We start from the raw sequence: 17815 nt of genomic DNA on the forward strand, positions 1-17815 counted from the left end.
TACACCATTAAAGATAAGTTTCCTATTCCGGTCATTGATGATCTTCTAGATGAATTAAATGGAGCTATGTGTTTTGCCAAGTTAGATCTTAGATCGGGTTATCACCAAATTCGGATTAAGGAGGAAGATATTTGTAAGACAGCATTTTGAACTCATGAAAGTCATTATGAATTTTTGGTGATGCCATTCGGTCTTACCGATGCACCATCTACATTCCAAAGGTTGATGAATTCCATTTTTAAGAAGTTCTTGAGAAAGTTTGTGTTAGTGTTTTTTGATAATATATTAATTTATAGCAAGACTTGGGAAGAACATTTGCAACATGTAGATCAAGAGTTACAATTACTCGAAAATCATCAACTCTATGCTAAGCCATCCAAGTGTGATTTTGGTCTTAAGGAGGTGGACTATTTGGGACACATAGTTTTACATGAAGGAGTAAAGGTGGATCCTAACAAAATTAAAGCTATTATGGAATGGCCTATTCCAAAAACTATTAAGAAGTTAAGGGGTTTCTTGGGATTGACAGGATACTATAGAAGATTTGTGAAGAATTATGGTCGTATAGCAGCACCCCTTACAACTCTATTGAAGAAGGATTCTTTTCATTGGAATGAATCTGCTAATGTATCATTTGAGCAATTGAAGAAGGCTATGTGTACAACTCCAGTGCTTGCCATTCCAGACTTCACCAAGGAATTCATTGTGGAATGTGATGCTTCTGGAAATGGGATAGGAGCAGTTCTCATGCAAAAAGGTCGACCAATTGCTTTTGAGAGTCATCAATCAAAAGGTAAAAATCAACTCAAACCTATTTACGAGAAGGAAATGTGAGCAATCCTTCATGCAGTTAAAAAATGGAGGCCTTATTTAATGGGTCGACACTTCAAGGTTAAGACAAATCATGATAGCCTAAAATTTTTTTTGGAACAAAGATTATCACAGAAGAGCAACAAAATAGGTCACTAAGATGTTGGGATATGACTTTGAAATTTTATACAAGAAAGGGAAGGAAAATATTGTGGCCGACGCAATGTCCAGGAAGGATGGAAAAAATGAATCCTTATTGTGTGCCCTTTCAATATTACAAGAAAATTGGATGGTAGAAGCCAAAGAAGAGTGGAAAAATAATGTTGCAACAAGCAATCTCATCCAGCAAATAAAAAGTGACCCTAGTAGTTTAGATTAGTTTTGTTTAAAGGGGGATATTCTTTGGTATAAAGAGTGTTTGTATCTCTGCAAGAATTCCACTCTTAAACACAAGATTCTCAAAGAACTACATTAGTCCCCAATTGGTGGTCATTCAGGATTTTTGAAGACATATCACAGGGTCAAGCCAGATTTTTTTGGGAAACGGCTAAAAGGTGATGTTCAAAAGTTTGTGGCTGAATGTTTGGTTTGTCAAAGAAATAAGGGGGAAACAATTAACACACCAGGTCTCTTGCATCCTTTATCTATTCCTAGCCAACGTTGGAAAGAGGTATCCATGGACTTCATCACAAGGCTCCCGAAATCTAAAGGTCATAATGTCATCATGGTAGTAGTTGATCGCCTCACTAAATATGCACATTTTATTGCATTATCACATCCTTTTACAACAAGTATAGTGGCAAAAGTTTTCTTGGAGAATATCCAAAAGCTACATGGTACACCTAAGGTTATTGTTAGTGATCATGATCCTATCTTTACTAGTCACTTTTCAAAAGATTTATTCTCATGTTTGGGTACTCAATTGGCTCATAATTCTTCATACCATCTGCAATCAGATGGGCAAACTGGGGAGGTTAATAAATCTTTGGAAGGATATCTACATTGTTTCACTTCAGAAAAACAATCTCAATGGGTAGATTGGCTACCTCTTGCAGAATGGTGGTACAATACTTTTTTTCATAGCTCATCAAAAATGTCTCCATTTTTTGCACTTTATGGATATCATCCTCCTTCCATCACATCATCATTAAAGGTGTCACCAAGAGTTCAAGCAGTAGAGGATCACTTGCTTCATCAACAACAGGTACTTTCAAGACTCAAGGAGAATTTAGCTATGGCACAAAATCGAATGAAACAAGAAGCGGACCAACATCGTAGTGAAAGAAATTTTGAGGTTGGGGACTGGGTCTTCTTGAGATTGCAGCTTTATAAACAAATCTCAATGAAGCAACAAAAAAAGAATAATAAGTTGCCTCTAAGATATTATGGACCGTACCAAATCATGCAAAAGATTAGTAGTGTGGCCTACAAGCTTGAGTTGCCACCAATAACAAAGATACATCCAATTTTTCATGTCGCTTGTTTGAAGAAAGTAATTGGGCAGAATATTCCTACTGAAACAGTACAACCATAAGTTGATGAAGGAAGAATAATTTTGGAACCAGAGTGCATTCTTCAAACACACACGAAGAAGCTGAGGAACAAAACCCTGACTCAGTATCTCATCCAATGGAAGAATTTACTAGTTAAAGAGGCCACAAGGGAGGATGAGAAGTTCATTCAAAAGAATCCACACTTGGTTAGCATTGAGGACAATGCTTCTTTCAAGAAGGGGGGGCATGCTACGTCCTTAATATTATTGTATATAGGGTTATGAATAGTCAACTTCTAGCTATCTTAATCCTTAATTAAGTCATGTTATCATTATTATATTATAATTTAGGTAGGTAGGTCGGTCTAGGTGTTATGAAGAGTTGTGTCTATTCAACCTAAGCATAATTAGGTATATATAGGAGGTTGTGAGTCTTATTTCATCATCGTATTGTGAAGTGTGTTCTCATTGGAGATATTTGGAGGTTGCCCCCTCGAAGTGGCCTATTACTCTCAACTATTATCAAGTATTTATATAATATTTCATATTACTTCTTCTATTGTGCAACTTATTTCATTACAGTGATGCCCTGTGAAAGGCCAACCTTGTTAAAAGTACAATACACACTACTAAACGTGACTTGGTTAGAGGATTTCAATCACCCTATTAGGAGTAAGCCTTGTTAGAGGACTTTAGATCATTCACTTGGAATGTCACTCGGTTAAAGGATTTACAAAGGACTGTTAGGTCAACCTTAATCCAAAGGATTTACCCTAGACTGATACAATGATTAGAAAGTAACAATAAGGCTTGATCTAATAACAATTTACAGCTCACTTGCAAATTACAAATATTTGTTTCAGTCTTCCATTCTGCTTGGCTTTCAGACACTTCAGCTTTGATAGCTTGTTCACCCTTCAAGCATTCATACTCTTAAGCCTTCTTGCTTTTCTTGCCAATAGCAGTCTTTTTTGTTCGGCCGCTAAATGAAGCAATACCCTAGACTCCTTGTCTTCCTTAGGGTCTCGCACATGACAACCTTTGCTTCTAACCAGCTCTCTCTGTAAATAGAGATTTAAGATCTTTCGTCGTTCAACCTCCATCATCCATTTTAGGGTTAGGTAGGATTAGGTAGGATTCAATGAATCTACCCACTTTTCCATTTAGTTCCTCTAGAAACTTCTCCCCCAATGCTCTTGAATTCATCTCAAAATGGTTTACCTTGAATTTTGTGCCAACAGCTCATCATAGTTATCTTCCACACGCTTCACACAATTCAAGAAAACAAAATAGTCAACTCAGATTTGTCAAATCTACGATTTAACATGAATACTAGCACTCAGCATCAATATGTTGTCACTCAGCTTTCATATTGTTCTTCCACTCATCTTCAACTGGTTAACTCACCAAACAATAAAGCTTACTGGTGTTGGGCATCAACTCAACTTTACTCGGCTTATACTAAGTTCACTCAACATACACTAAAACTTCACTTTACTCGGCTCCAATTGATTTTCTGCTCAGCTTGCACCAACTTTGTTGGGCACCTACTGTCCACTCGGTCAAGCTTGGCAGACTCAATTCTTCTTACTTGTTCTTCTAGACTTAATCAATGTATCCATCCTTTGCCGCCTTAAGTAGATAATCAATACACTATGTCATCACTGTCTTCACTAATTTTTGTACTCCTTTTACATACCATAACTCAACCTTTCCTCTAGGTGTTTTTGTTATCATATTTGATCAAAACCTCCTTATCAATCAAACAAATGATAGTACTCAAATCAACTAAGCAGTTGTCTTACCAGCAAGTAGCAAGTTTGCCATTAGTGACAAAATAATGATTGAAACATTACAATCTCATACTTGTATCAACCTTTTCTCAACTATATATATATATATATATACACACACTTTTTTTTGGGCAAAAGTGGCAAGTCACTATGTGTATACTTACTCAAGTCCTATTATTATTTTAATTTGAGAAGGGTGACACATGTGTCCAAGGAGGGGCTTGTTTAAATCCAAGCAATGGCATCAGTCCCAAGACAGGGTAGGGGTAATATCCCAAAAGCCTTGAGGGAAAGTTCCAAGATAGGATACAGGCTTGGACCTGTAAACTTTGAGGGATTCCATTGTATTTGGTATCTACACACCTTCATTATACATGTAATCCTTCCTTCCACAAGTGAGAATAGTAATAAGGTCAGTATAGATGTCAACAAATATACATAGACAACTTAGTTGGATTAAATGAATGAATAATTCTTTTACTTTGATTGAATTGTTGTATCTTTATCCATTTGGATTGGACCTAAATATTAGAATTGTGTTAATTGGTAATAACTAAGCCTATGCCCAACAAGGAACATTACATTGTCATTGATGTCTCTTGTTATCCATTGAATCTTTTAATTCAATTGTGAATCAGCCAAGTGTCATGTTGTTGTACCGCCTGCACTGCCTTTGCTATTATAGTTCTGAGAGATAGCTTAATTGTTGTGTATTAATAAATGGTTGGAAACCTTATAAATACTGGTATAAGTGGCTTTCACTTCTATCTTTCATTTTCCAAAATATTCATTTTCCAAAATACAAATAGATTCATTTGGATGAGCATCCTAATTGCTCCAATTATTTAGGACTGCTTGCTAATATCTCCTCTACTCCACTAAGCCATTCTTTACTTAGGTCTCTTTTCCTTAAATGTCTTTGTTTAACAAATTAACAGCCTATAGATGTTATTTATATATGCTGAAAGTACAAAGAAACTCATATTCACCAGAATATGTTTATCATTCAGGCAATAGCCAGTCAGTGTTTGTTGTTGCTATGAGTGTTTCCAATATATACATTGTAGGGCATCTTGTTCCTTGAAGATAATTTCACTTCTTTTTGTTGCAAAGACACAAACCACCGATTTTAGTAGATCCACATGGTCTAATTTAATTACAAGCAACTGCTTCACCCCAAATATCATAAAATGCAATTATGATGACACGTTGGTACAACATCCCAGCTGTTGGAGCAAACATCTTTCCACAACCAATCCTCAGAACAATAGAAATTTAATAATACTGCTGACACCGACAAGATTCCTTTTGTACTAGCAAAAGAACAATGGATTTCTGCTTTTTATTGCACATAATGTACATACTCATCTCTAACACTTGATAGACTTAGAATACTACTGACAGCAACAAGCTTCCTTTTGTACTAACAACAGAATGTACATACTCATCTCCAAATCTCGAAAAACTTCTGATGCATTAGCCATAGCTTTATTCCTAGAATAGAATGACTTTTCTTCATTGTGTCTTCATGCAGTCATTTTCTGGTTTCAGACCAAAAAATAAATCTATTTTTTCTTTCTATGTTTGTCCCACTTTTGGGGTAAATTATCCTTTCTATGTTTATCCCAATTTGGGGGTTCGTATTTCATACAAACAAAAACAAATTATGGGCAACATTCCTGCTCCTAGTATATGAAACATATGTTGTCATGCTACATATAACAAGTCTTGCTGATTTCCGTTCAATACTGGACTAGATCGCCAAAACTAACATATAAATATTTTTTTCAATTGCTATGAATATAAATTGAGTAAAGATAAAAATTACTCTGTGCAACTTTTCCTTTTAAAGTAAGTACTGCCTAGTGGACAGCTCCCATAATATAAATCCCAAAACAAATGTTGAATGTGTGCCCTTGCCACAAGGAATGCAAAACATACCAGCAAATAGTTGTGTTGCAATACTAAATGCAACTTTGGCTATAACTACTATTGTTGTTACCTGAACATAGTCTTAATGGCGCTTTGCGGCTATTTGAAACCTTTTGGTGTGGGGGCTAGGGTTTCATTCCACCTTCCCAATAATAGGGTCAAGTTTTCAAATGCTTCCTGGCCTGGTGGTGCATTCCCGATATGGAAATGGAATTGCAGCCATGAAATGTTGAAAGACGATGGGTTGTTGCAGAGAATGAGAAGAAACAAATGCATTTTTTAGGATGGTGGCCCTTCTTGTCCAGTCTTGGCTCAAATGTTTGAGTCAAATACATTGGTGAAGGATGACGCCGAGCTTCTGGTGATTGGGGACACTGGGGCGAAGGTGCCATAGTTCACTTGGCACGACACCCAAAGGAGCGACTGCTGACCCCAGCACAAATATGGGCTGCCAAAGAGTGGCAAGACATGAGTTTTGAGCTCGAAGCCTAGGAAAAGGATATTTCATGGCTGCGGGGGTAAACTGCAGCCTTCAACGCGTTAAGGGTTTCAGGGGCTTGATCAACATTCGACAACTATTTCACATAGGTCTCTTCCTTCAAATGCCGAAGAGGAAGTCACCCATAATGTAGCAGTTTTTTTTGAGTTGGGTTTAATCAGCCATTTCAGGGGATTCTGGCCAAGCTTGCATGATTTACCTGTTTGGATTTGTGATCAATGGGAGCCAATGCTTGTAGGTCATGTCCAGATTTTAACCTGCAGCAAGAGGGTTCTTTATTGTTTTTTTTGAGAATATTGAAGACAGGAACAAGATTTTGTGTGAACAATTCTTGTGCTAGGAGGAAAGGTATGCCCTTATACTGAAACCTTGGCATCAAATTTTAATTTGAATTCTGAAGACTTTGATAGAATCCACTTTGGGTTATGCTTCCTTATTTCCCTCTACATTTATGGTCTGAATCTTGTCTTGACGCAGTTGGGTATTCTTTGGGAAGTTTTTTATGTGTGCTACATCCTACCTTTGACCAGGTCTTGGTTGAAATGAATATTTCTGAAGGGCTTCCCGTAAAAGTTACGATCAAAACCTCAAAGGGCTACTGGGTGCACTTTTGAATTATGAAGGGGTTCCATTCAGGGGCCGAAGATGATTCCAAACAGGGCATATGGCTGTAAAATTCACTTAAGGGAATCCAAAAGAAAGTGTTGTGGTGGAAAGATATGACACGACAACATTATATAGTTGAAAAGAAAAGGGAGGATGGAGAGAAACACGAGAGTTTCTTGTAATGTCCCCATCTTTTTAGCATCTCAGTAGAGTTCTTAGCCTTTACGTTCTCCAAAGGGTAAGTGGAGAAATAAGAAGAAATTGATTAAATTAATTTCTTATAAAGCCATTAAATAAATTAAAATTAAAAAGGTGACTTTATATTTAATTAATTTAATTTTCTAGAAGCACAACTAATTATTGTTATGGAAAGGGGGAAGCTTCTAGAGAGTGCATTTTCTAGAAGTACAACTAATTATTGCCTTGGAAAGGGAGAAGCTTCTAGAAAGTGCAGTTAAATAATATTTTATTTCCTTCTAGAAGGGTGAAGAAAAAGAATAAAAAGGGAAGGCAGCCTCATTGTTGAGCATCGAATGTGTTGCCATCTACTCTTCCAGATAGCTTGTGGAGCCAAGGGTTTCTGCAGTTCTTATATTGATCGTTGGGAACGAACACTCTCATTGATTTGCATAACTAAGGTGGTGAGATATCTTCTGAAGGGTTGCGACTGTTGGAGAAGACAAATCAGTCTTTTCATTGTTCCAAATTTGTGGCCGAGGGCCAGCTTTGTGGAGTAAGGAATAAGTTGGAATTTGCTACAGTGATTTGCTACAGGAAAATTTATGTTTTTGGATCAATTCCAGAGTTTTATCTACTACATTTTGCATTGTTTGAGAGTAGATATTTAGGGCATTGGTAGGGTTTGTAAAATCTATTGTAATCTGATTTATATCAGAGTTTTATATCAGAATTTGTTGCCCTAATGTCTTATTGATGTAGATGCATATTTTCCTATTTATAATTAGTGTTATTCAAAAACAATTGCATCTTCATTGTTAGTTGTTTGGTGTGTTCTTTGGAAGCATATTTAAGTTTGGCATTTAGAAAGCAATCAGAATTTACATATGCAATATATCTCTTGCTTTCAAAGTGTTTGACGAAATGTCAAACAACTGAAGTATAAAAGAGTTTGGTGTTTGAAGAAGTTATAACCTGTTGGGGTTATTACATTTCTCTCAAGTAGTGGCTGAAGAGGGGTCTAGAAGCCTTAGGATTCGGCACCTCAGATTTTGCAATCAGCAATGAACAAATATAGGTCTGTGGAGGATGGGGTTGTTAGGGAGCTCCAACTGAGTAATGATGCAGCTACATGGGAGGGAAAAGAAAAGTGCATGTCTCAAGACGCTTATGAACCAATGGAGGATCTGTTAGATGATACCCATCTGCATACTGGGTTTTCAGACATAGAGGACAAGATTAGATTGGGCAGGCAAAGTGAGGTTGTAAGAATGGAAGGCGGATGGCAGGTCGTGAAATCAAAGAAAAATAGGAAATCGAAGAAAGAATCCTTTGATATGATCCCACATTCCTATTCCAAGGGAAGACACAAATCTGTAGATTGATTCTTCAGTGACTCTTAGTTGCTTATGGCTGCTAACATCTTATAGTGCTCTGTTACTGGTTTTCATTGTTATGTTCTGGACGGTAGTATCCCTTCCTGTTACTACCCCTGGTCTGGGCCAAGTTATTCCCAGTTAATATAAATAAATAAACTTGTTAATTATCAAAAAAATACTAAATGCAACTTTTTATAAATACAATTTTCCTATTTGTGAAAGTTTGAGCATCACAAAGGAATCATCATTATACCATATTTCTATTCTTATGTCAAGTAAGTGCAAACAAGCCAAAATTGAGTGCTCTCAAGCAGATATAAAAATGTAGACCTCGTGAAGGGTGCCATCACCCCCAACAGCTATCACAGCAGCTGCTCCTCCCTTTATGGCCTGTAGAAAACAACTTTCAGGTATATGAGAAATGCAATATGATTTTCTGTGATAGCATGCATGTGCTTTTCTTCCAGTTGGTTCACACGATATTATCTGAATTTTCCAAAGAATTTTTCCAAAAAGATTCAACTCCAAAATACAATTCAACAGTTAATTACAAATAATAATTAGAACTTCAGCCTTACCTCTCTCGTAATATCTATTGCATGGAAAGGACCTGTAGTCCGCGACTCGTGCACCTGAAAACTAGAATATCAGATTAAATATTCCTTTCAATAAGTAAATTTGCAAATCCAATTTCCTTTGACATGACCACTAAAAGCTTTCGATGAGGTGCATTGCAAAATGATGAGACCAAATACTCATCCAACTTATGATCTCAAAAGGCAATATTCCAGGAATTGTTTTTAAGGAAAGAATCTATATAACACAGATGCTCAAACAGAAAACATGCTCACAAGCCCTTTAAAGGAACAAAATCGTAATTTTCTCCCGAATCTAACATAAATGCTACACAATAAAAGCATTTGAATAGATAAAGAAAGTATGAACATTTAAAAATGAAAGAATTAACTGATACTTTTCAATACATTGGATATCTGTGTGATGAGCCCATTTGATAGTTAAATACATCATAGAGATGCATTTGCTGTATTTATATGGACAGTAATAGAGATTTAGCTCCCCAGTTTCTAAAGCTAATTATTTATATGATGCTATTTCTGAATGTAGTTATTTGTTTTATATAAATTGGTTCTAATTTTGCTCAGTTTAATTTCAGTTACTTCTGCCAAATTTTCTTCAGCACTCCCAATGCTAATGCATTACTAAGCCTATCTGTATTTAGCATTTACATAGCTCTGTGACTCTTAGTTTGAGACTAGCTAGTCTGTATGTTCAAATTCATTTGCTGAAGCACTCCAGAGATAGTTTTCATACCCTAGTACTAAATAATATTCAGATTTGATGTATTAACAGTTTCAAATAACATCAGATTCTCTTTCATTGGTAAAGGCTTTTAAGCACCAGTGAAATTTAACCATATTTATGTAGCTTAAGAAATAACAAATTTACATTCAAAGATCTAATTTGGGCAGTGCTTGACTTAATCAACACAGCATCGCACAAAGTTTATACCAAACCCAATACTGAGTTATTCTTGCAACAAATAGGTAACTTTTTTTGCATCACCACATAAGTTTGTACTATTTTGAAAGCTCTACACATTTTGAGATACTTTTCAAGGAGCTTTACACTTTTTTTTCAAATAGAAACTAAATTTTATGGGTCAGTGCAACACTAAGATATTTTAAATTTTTCTATAGAGCTCTGGAGCTTAAGGTCAAGTAGAAGAGATAAAATCTAATGAGTTTTTTTATATTGATAATAGTATACAAAAACGGTTACTATGTACAGAATGTCTGCTTCATCAGATCAACTAGATCACCAAAAACACTGAAACCATGTATGAAGTAGCTATTAAACCTCTAGAATAAGACAGACAACATTTTTATAAATAATTAAATATAGACAAAAGGAGACATAGTGATAATAGTATCCATCCACATCAAACAACATAGCCATCCAGATCATACTACCCCATGACCCTATAATATTGTTACTGCACTCAGCCTTTTCACAGCCAAAGAGGGGCTCAATCTGGGGATCAGCGGAGACATCCCATTTCTGTCCAACTCGCTTGGTGCACTGTTCACAGCCTCAATCTGATCTCTAGTAATCTCATTTTCCTTGAGAAAATGGTTCAGCTTGTCCAGTTCATATTGATTCATCTTGTCTTTCCCTTGGGCAAAGAAATGAGCAGATTGAATATCAGCTTTGTAAGCTAACATTACCCCATCATATCATAACAGCATAAATCTGTCTATGGGAACACCCAGCCCAGCTGAGACATGCAACATTATCATCATATATGTGAGTTTACTGCTAAAATCAGAAAGATGCCTCTTTTTGGACTGTTAAATTCCTTCATTTCTCCTCTTCCTTAGCACCAAATAACTTCACAAGAAAAAACTGACCAAAAACTATTCAACTTCACATCAAGTATCAGGATACCCAGTCAGAACTTCAAACCAAGCAAATTCAAAATTCATAATCCAAAGTTCCAAACAACAGGCGGGCCTAAGAAGATGGACCAAATAGCAGTGTGAATTGGCACTCAAAGAAACGATGCTCAGTAGTTTCAGGTTGAAGTCACACAAGTTTAAATATACAGAGTCCAAACCATTGGTAGTCGGAAAATTTCCAACAACAACCTTTTTTCAGAAGAACAAACCAACAATAGCAAGATTTCTTCAGTTCAGTGGGATTGTGCAAAAAAAATTTAAAATTTATATGCCATTTGGAGTCCAGCCAATCTGTACCATGATAAATTCCCACGTTCAATTAAACCATTAACTTAAATGTAAAGCCATTATAATCACAACCAAAGGAAGGAGAGAAGTAGTTATCTTAGGTACTCTTCACATTCCCTAGAAAGGGATTAACAAACTTAACTATGTCTTGCATTTGTATAACTGAAAAATAACATTCCTATTTCAGATTCATATGAATTACAGTTAAAACTACCACATCTATAGCATTTCCATCTCACGATTATTCGATGTAACTTAATTCTAATAACCAATTTTATAGAAATAACAGAACCAAAATACATGTCTAAGAGATATCAAAGAAAATGCAGAAAATAGAAATAAATACCCGAGAAAAATGCAGATAAGTCTTTGTGTTGTGCAAGCCTTGGCATCTGGAACAGAGGACAAGCATTGCCATTGGCTTAACCTCCCAATGGCAGACCTCCCCACACAATCTCTAATGAGAAAGGCCTTGCCTATCCTGGAATTAGGCTTGGGACACCTCTGTCCTGCCACTGAGCATCTTGGTGTAAGAGTGTCAGCTAGTCAGTTGACAAGGCTGTGAACACCTTCCATCAACCTAACTTCTAACTGCTAGCACTCTGAGCTCTAGTAATCACAGCAGCAATCATAACGCTAACCCACCGCTCAACTTGACAATAAGAAATTATACAATGGACTACCATGAGCTGACTTAGTTATTAGATATTATTATTTGTTACTGATTTATGTTTACGTTATCATGTAAAAGTATTTCCATTCTCACCCTTCATCTCAACCATGCTGGTCCTCATGGATGAATTTCTGGATAGTTCCATAAGTGGAAATTGGTTATTGATTATAAAATACTGCCATCTCGTTATACCCAATTCTAGCCTACGGCATATATGATGAGAAATATTATTCTTTCGAAGCAGATGCATTATCATATGGTTGTCGTACTTATCTCAGAGGTATATTGGCAATGCATCTGTACAAGCCAGCATCTCTTGAGAGAGATTAAAATTACTCATGCATACTCGCAGAAAACACTTTTAACAACACAGATAAAAAGAAATAAAGGAAGATATTTGCAGGACAATAAATCATTCTGATTCCTGGATTGAATAAAGATATTATTTCCTTCATTTAATTGACTGAATCTAATTAATCTATGCTCGAATTCGAAAGAAGCGTAAGGCATATATAAAACATGACCTGAAAAATAGTAAGGCTCGTCAAGCATGAATCTGGAAACATCAAGGCTGGATATGATGCCAGCAATCCCGCGCAAAAAGAATAGCTCCACCCTGGTATTGGATGCTAGAAGTATGGCCCATAAATCACACTCAGGATTTAACTGTGTAGTTTTTGAGTCAAACTCTTTGACCCATCTGCTAGATCCAATGAGTGCTAAGTTTTCCATTTATTCTCATGAGATATGGATTCATGTCTGAATCACTACTCATGAAACATGGGTGAATGAGTTTGACTCAAAAACACCACAATGAAATCCTGATAGCAAAATCACAATTTGACTTGCTGTGGAAATATCTCCCACTTATCAAATCACACTCAATTCAGCTGATAGGAATGAATAAGTTCCAACTTCGATTAAAACAGTAGCTCTGCATTCAAAGGCTTCACGGCAAGAAGTGTCAAGGAACAACAAATAGAAAATGGGAGAAGTATGAATCTTGTGAGTGTAGAATAAAACGCTAAACTAATGCATGCGCAATTACGAAAGAAAATCTGAGGTGGCAAGGAGTTTGAAAAGGTCGTTGATTCAAATTAAAATAAAAGAATTAGAAGTATGAAAGGTGGCCGCTTAAGGAAAAGTAATAAACCTATCACCAAGGTCCAAAATAATAAAGATAGCAATAATAATGTTCATACTCACGCCTTAATATAATGATATCGTCCCTTGTGCTTATGCTTATATGGATAGTCTTATATACATGTGTGTGTGTGTGTGTACATATACATATATATGCATATGTACATTTATATATATGTATATGTATATGTACATTTATATATATGTGTGTGTGTGTATGCTTTATTAGAGATTACGCATATATATATACCCGCACAAGTATGAGTACAGCCACGGTATTATTATACAAAGACATGATAGAATTTGCAAGATGTTTAGAGATCAATCACATTATAAAGGTGATCCTTTTCTTTATATATTTTGGTGTTATAATTTCAACTAGTTAGTTCACGATAGTCCGTTGTACACTCTTGCTTGTCTAGCCATTTTCATTGTCAAGGTAGTTAGGTTTCAAACCTAATGGTTTGACAATGGACTTGGTGCCCCATTCCTAACTCCCATTTTGGCAATAATCCCCCCTTCGTTGCGCTTCTAGAAGAGAAAAGGTCCCAGAGTAACAACATATTTCCATTATTTGAAATATCAATAAATTTCAAAATATCACATAATATTTTTCAATTTCTATAATATTCATTTTCAATTCCTATCATAATGACTAACTAACATGTCATATGAAATAATAACTAATAACCAAAATTCCATTTCACATGAACAAATACTTCAACCATAGTTGGAAAACTCGCCAAAGGCAAAAACTCGGCGATTTAAAAAAAAAACTCAAGAAAACTTGGGAACCTTAATAAACTACTGAAATTTAATTAAAAATAGATTTTTTTGCAAAATTTAATGAGAAGATGCAATCAGCTAAGAATGCCTCAAAACCAGCTTCTCTCCACACCTCAAGGCTCTAGAGAACACAAATGCAACAAACAATGCAAAACAATGAGTTTTTTGCCCTATTATGCCATCATAGCGCATGGGTTACAAGATCCACGACATTTTGATTAAAACTCGCCGAGTAATCGGCGATTAATCGGCGATTTTTTGCATGTGCCGAGTTTTTGACCCTATGAGTTAAACTGGGAAAAACTCGCCGAGTACTCGGCAAGTGTTCCATCTATGACTTCAACAACTTTGGAACAACTGACTTCACATGAATTCTCAACAGCTAAGAGATTATTATAAATTAGGCAAAAATTTGGGATGTAACATAATCTAATGCCCAATACTTTTAGATCCACTTTAGAATACCATGACTGTCTCTAAGCATTTCATATATGTTTTTGGCCAAAATATCAAGAAATCTAGAGCCATTCTTCCATTTGACCTCCTCTATGAATTTTTTAAAACACAAAATATAGCCAGGGAAGTAAGGGCCCACAGCTTTAGAGATCAAAGTATAAGTTTTCATTAAGTTCAGGGACTCGAATATTTGCCCATCAAAACGTCCCAAGCTTCCATCCTTCCCTCAATGAGTAAGTCAAAAATATATTTTATACCTAGCTCATTCTAGCATTTAGGAGAATAAGATTAAAACCAAGGGGCTTGTTATTAATATGGATCCCCCACACTTTAAACAACTTCCTACCCAACTACGGATCTCATTTACAAACCTTAAACTTGCATAGATAGGTAAATTGAAAAGTAATACCATGCACAACATGAAGAAAACCGTAACACCAGATTTTGTTAACTAAGGAAACCCTGGCCAAGTGAAACCCCGGTGGGGGTGGTATTCACAAAATGATCTACTAATTAAAGTATCTTGTATAAGATATTGGCCTTATTAGGAGTCTATTACATGCAGCCTTGTTAGAAGCCTCAACCCTATTAGGAGTTGTAAGTACAATATACAAAATACAAGTTGAGCTCATCACCCAAACAAGCATATACAACTTTATATAGATAAGTACCAAAACCTTGGTTGTGCTGATATCTCTAATATCTGATTAGTCCTTGAAGTTCCTTGCATACAAAACTTGCATACAACAGTCAGCTCTACTCTGATCATCAATTTCACATCTATCTACCATTAGCAAAGTACACATAATACAATTATATCATTGCAATACAATTGCATACATCACTTAATCAAAAAGTTATTCCTTTATACCAAATTCTTTAATCTGTCAGCCTTACACATCTTCGCACGTTACCAATATTCAAAATTAAAATCTGCCATGTGAGGGTTAACATCTAGGATATCGTCCCTACCTTGTCAAGTTCTTGTTTTGACAAGTCTAAACAGTTCCTTGACCAAAATGCCAATGATCTGCCAACTGCTCTATTTCTGCGATATCAAACCTATTACTGGAAAACTTATCAAAACATATTCAAAACTCAATATAATGTTTAGTAGCCTTGCATACATCTTCTAAGGTGTCCAAACTATCTTCCCTTAAGCTCGCAAGTCTATATCTTCTCCCTGTAAACCTCACCAAACAAAATAGTCTTCCTGTGCAATGTATTCTTGCTTCATACTTATACAATTTTCTTGCTTGGTGAATATTGAACTTAACCTTTATCCTTAGCAGGCTTAACACATCATAATGTTGCCATTAATGACAACTCCTACTAACCTATCTTAACCAAATTTCCAACAGCTTGTTCATGACTTAGTAAGTAGGATCCCAAAACATCAGTACTAGATAACATCTCCCTAACCTAAGCCCAAACTTTCCAGAAAGAGGCAAAGATTACATAGCCAAAGACTTCAACTTCGAATCTCCCTGAGAGTATGTCAAAGATATCCAAAGTCCATGTTTTTCTCTTTTCAGTCTGGATAACAAAAAGGTATTTTTAATTAAGAAATTTTATGGTTCCTTGCCATTAATTGCCTTAAAGATCCATTTGGAAGCTAGAGTCACTCCTTGAGTTTTGAAGTCTCTAAGTCCCAATCCTCAAAGCTCCCATGGGCTGCAACACTAATCCCAAGAGACATAATGTCTTTTAAGTACTCATACCATCTAACCAAAGGGAATCCCTAAGAATCTTTTCAAACTTATTAATTTGATATCAATGAAAGAGCCATACAAAAGATAAACGGTATGAGAATACAACACCTTTTGAACAATTTGTATGCTCTCAAAAAAGTTGGAGTTAGTGAAATCCAACTCCGAAGACGCCCAAGATCACCTGCATGCGAAAACCTGTCAAAGAGAAGCCAAGGAAGGAAAAGCGTGGAGCAATGGAAAAACCCTAAGCGGACATGAGAGAGAATATGCAAACACAAGAAAATATGTATTTACAATATGCGTTGATGAGAAAATACAATGGGGGAGCCCGAATATAAAGAGCTCCAAGAATCTCCTAGAAGAAGCTAGAAGACACTAGGAGATAAGTGTGACAACTAAGCATATATCCACATTAGGTGGAAAGTCCTCGAACAATGTGAGAGGATAAGTATGACTTAGGAGAGAACAAACTCCCATATTGTCAACAACTTATAACTAACTCCTAGGCTACAACTAAATAAATAAATGCATTTACCTAAGTAAGCTTAAGTAAATAGAATAAATAATTAATAATTAATTATTTACTCTAACACCCCCCCATAAGTGCAACTTAGGGAAATTCCTTAAGCTCACAAAACTAAGAAATGCAGAATGGGTCCCGGCAACGAGGCCATGTTAGGTACCCATGTACAAATGCAAAAGATGCAACCTCTGAAAACGAGGAAAGAGAGAAAACCACATGGGAAAAACCCTCCCCCAAAAAGAGGTAAAAACCTAGTGAAGAACTAAAGAAGCCTCCAACTAGGGAAATGTCCCCTAAAACAGGAACAAGAAGTGATCATGAAAAAGCATCACTGAAGCATGTAGAAGCCGCAAAATCTGCCATCAGAAAGAAAATTGCAACTACTGATCTAAAGTACCTCCAAGGAAGAAGAAGGCACGAACCGAGCGTGTCTATATGGTAGATGATCCATCTCACCGAAATGCATAGGTAGCCAGCCACTGCAATCGCCTTGTATATAGGATCAACCACTAAATACATAGTTCACACTATCGAACCACGAATGCATTAGAACAACAGAACAACCCCCCCTTAATGTAGACGGGGTGAGATGACAAGCAACTGAGAAGGTGGGCCAAAGTCTCCTGCAGACGAACCAAGAACGACGAAAGAGGAAGAGGTACAAACACCTATAAAGACACAGTCAAACTAACTCTGCATGGGCTAATGTTGTGGAAGGGACACTCACTTGACAAAGGGAGAATGCCTAAAACAACAAACAACTATCCCCCCCATGGTGCTTTATGAAAATAGTGTAAGTACAACTGACTCAAAAAAACATTCATGACCCCCAGAATGCAAGAGTGACACTTTATCTCAGTACGATACATAAAAGTATTTCAAAATGATAGCTACAATGATCAAAACCAAAAACAAGCTGATACAAAACAAAGTACAGCTCAAAACAAAAGAAACCATGTCAAGAAAACGATCCTCGGGCCTAAAACACTCAAGATATCCACCATATAGCAAAAATGCTAAAAACATGATAGAAAGAGCATGGGCCAAAAACTAAAAAAAGGGACCACAT

At 36.2% G+C, this 17815-nt stretch overlaps 1 protein-coding gene across 2 annotated transcripts in view; it reads right to left on the reverse strand.

Annotated features, from left to right (window-relative positions):
* The window catches only part of LCBK2 (Diacylglycerol kinase family protein), a 218410-nt gene that overhangs the window by 134827 nt on the left and 65768 nt on the right, over positions 1–17815 (reverse strand). Inside the window, exons 3-4 of one of the 2 annotated variants that reach the window (XM_089788686.1) lie at positions 9267–9320; positions 9019–9078 (exon numbers count right to left, since the gene is read on the reverse strand). The exons of the other annotated variant lie outside the window; for it this stretch is intronic. Coding sequence (XP_089644812.1) covers positions 9019–9078; positions 9267–9320 — 114 coding nt within the window. The remainder of the gene's footprint in view (positions 1–9018; positions 9079–9266; positions 9321–17815) is intronic. 2 annotated transcript variants of the gene reach the window in all.

The sequence above is a fragment of the Cupressus sempervirens genome, chromosome 6, assembly GCF_028749045.1.
Source record: "Cupressus sempervirens isolate cs-2001-9-10 chromosome 6, ASM2874904v1, whole genome shotgun sequence".
Lineage (NCBI taxonomy): Eukaryota > Viridiplantae > Streptophyta > Pinopsida > Cupressales > Cupressaceae > Cupressus > Cupressus sempervirens.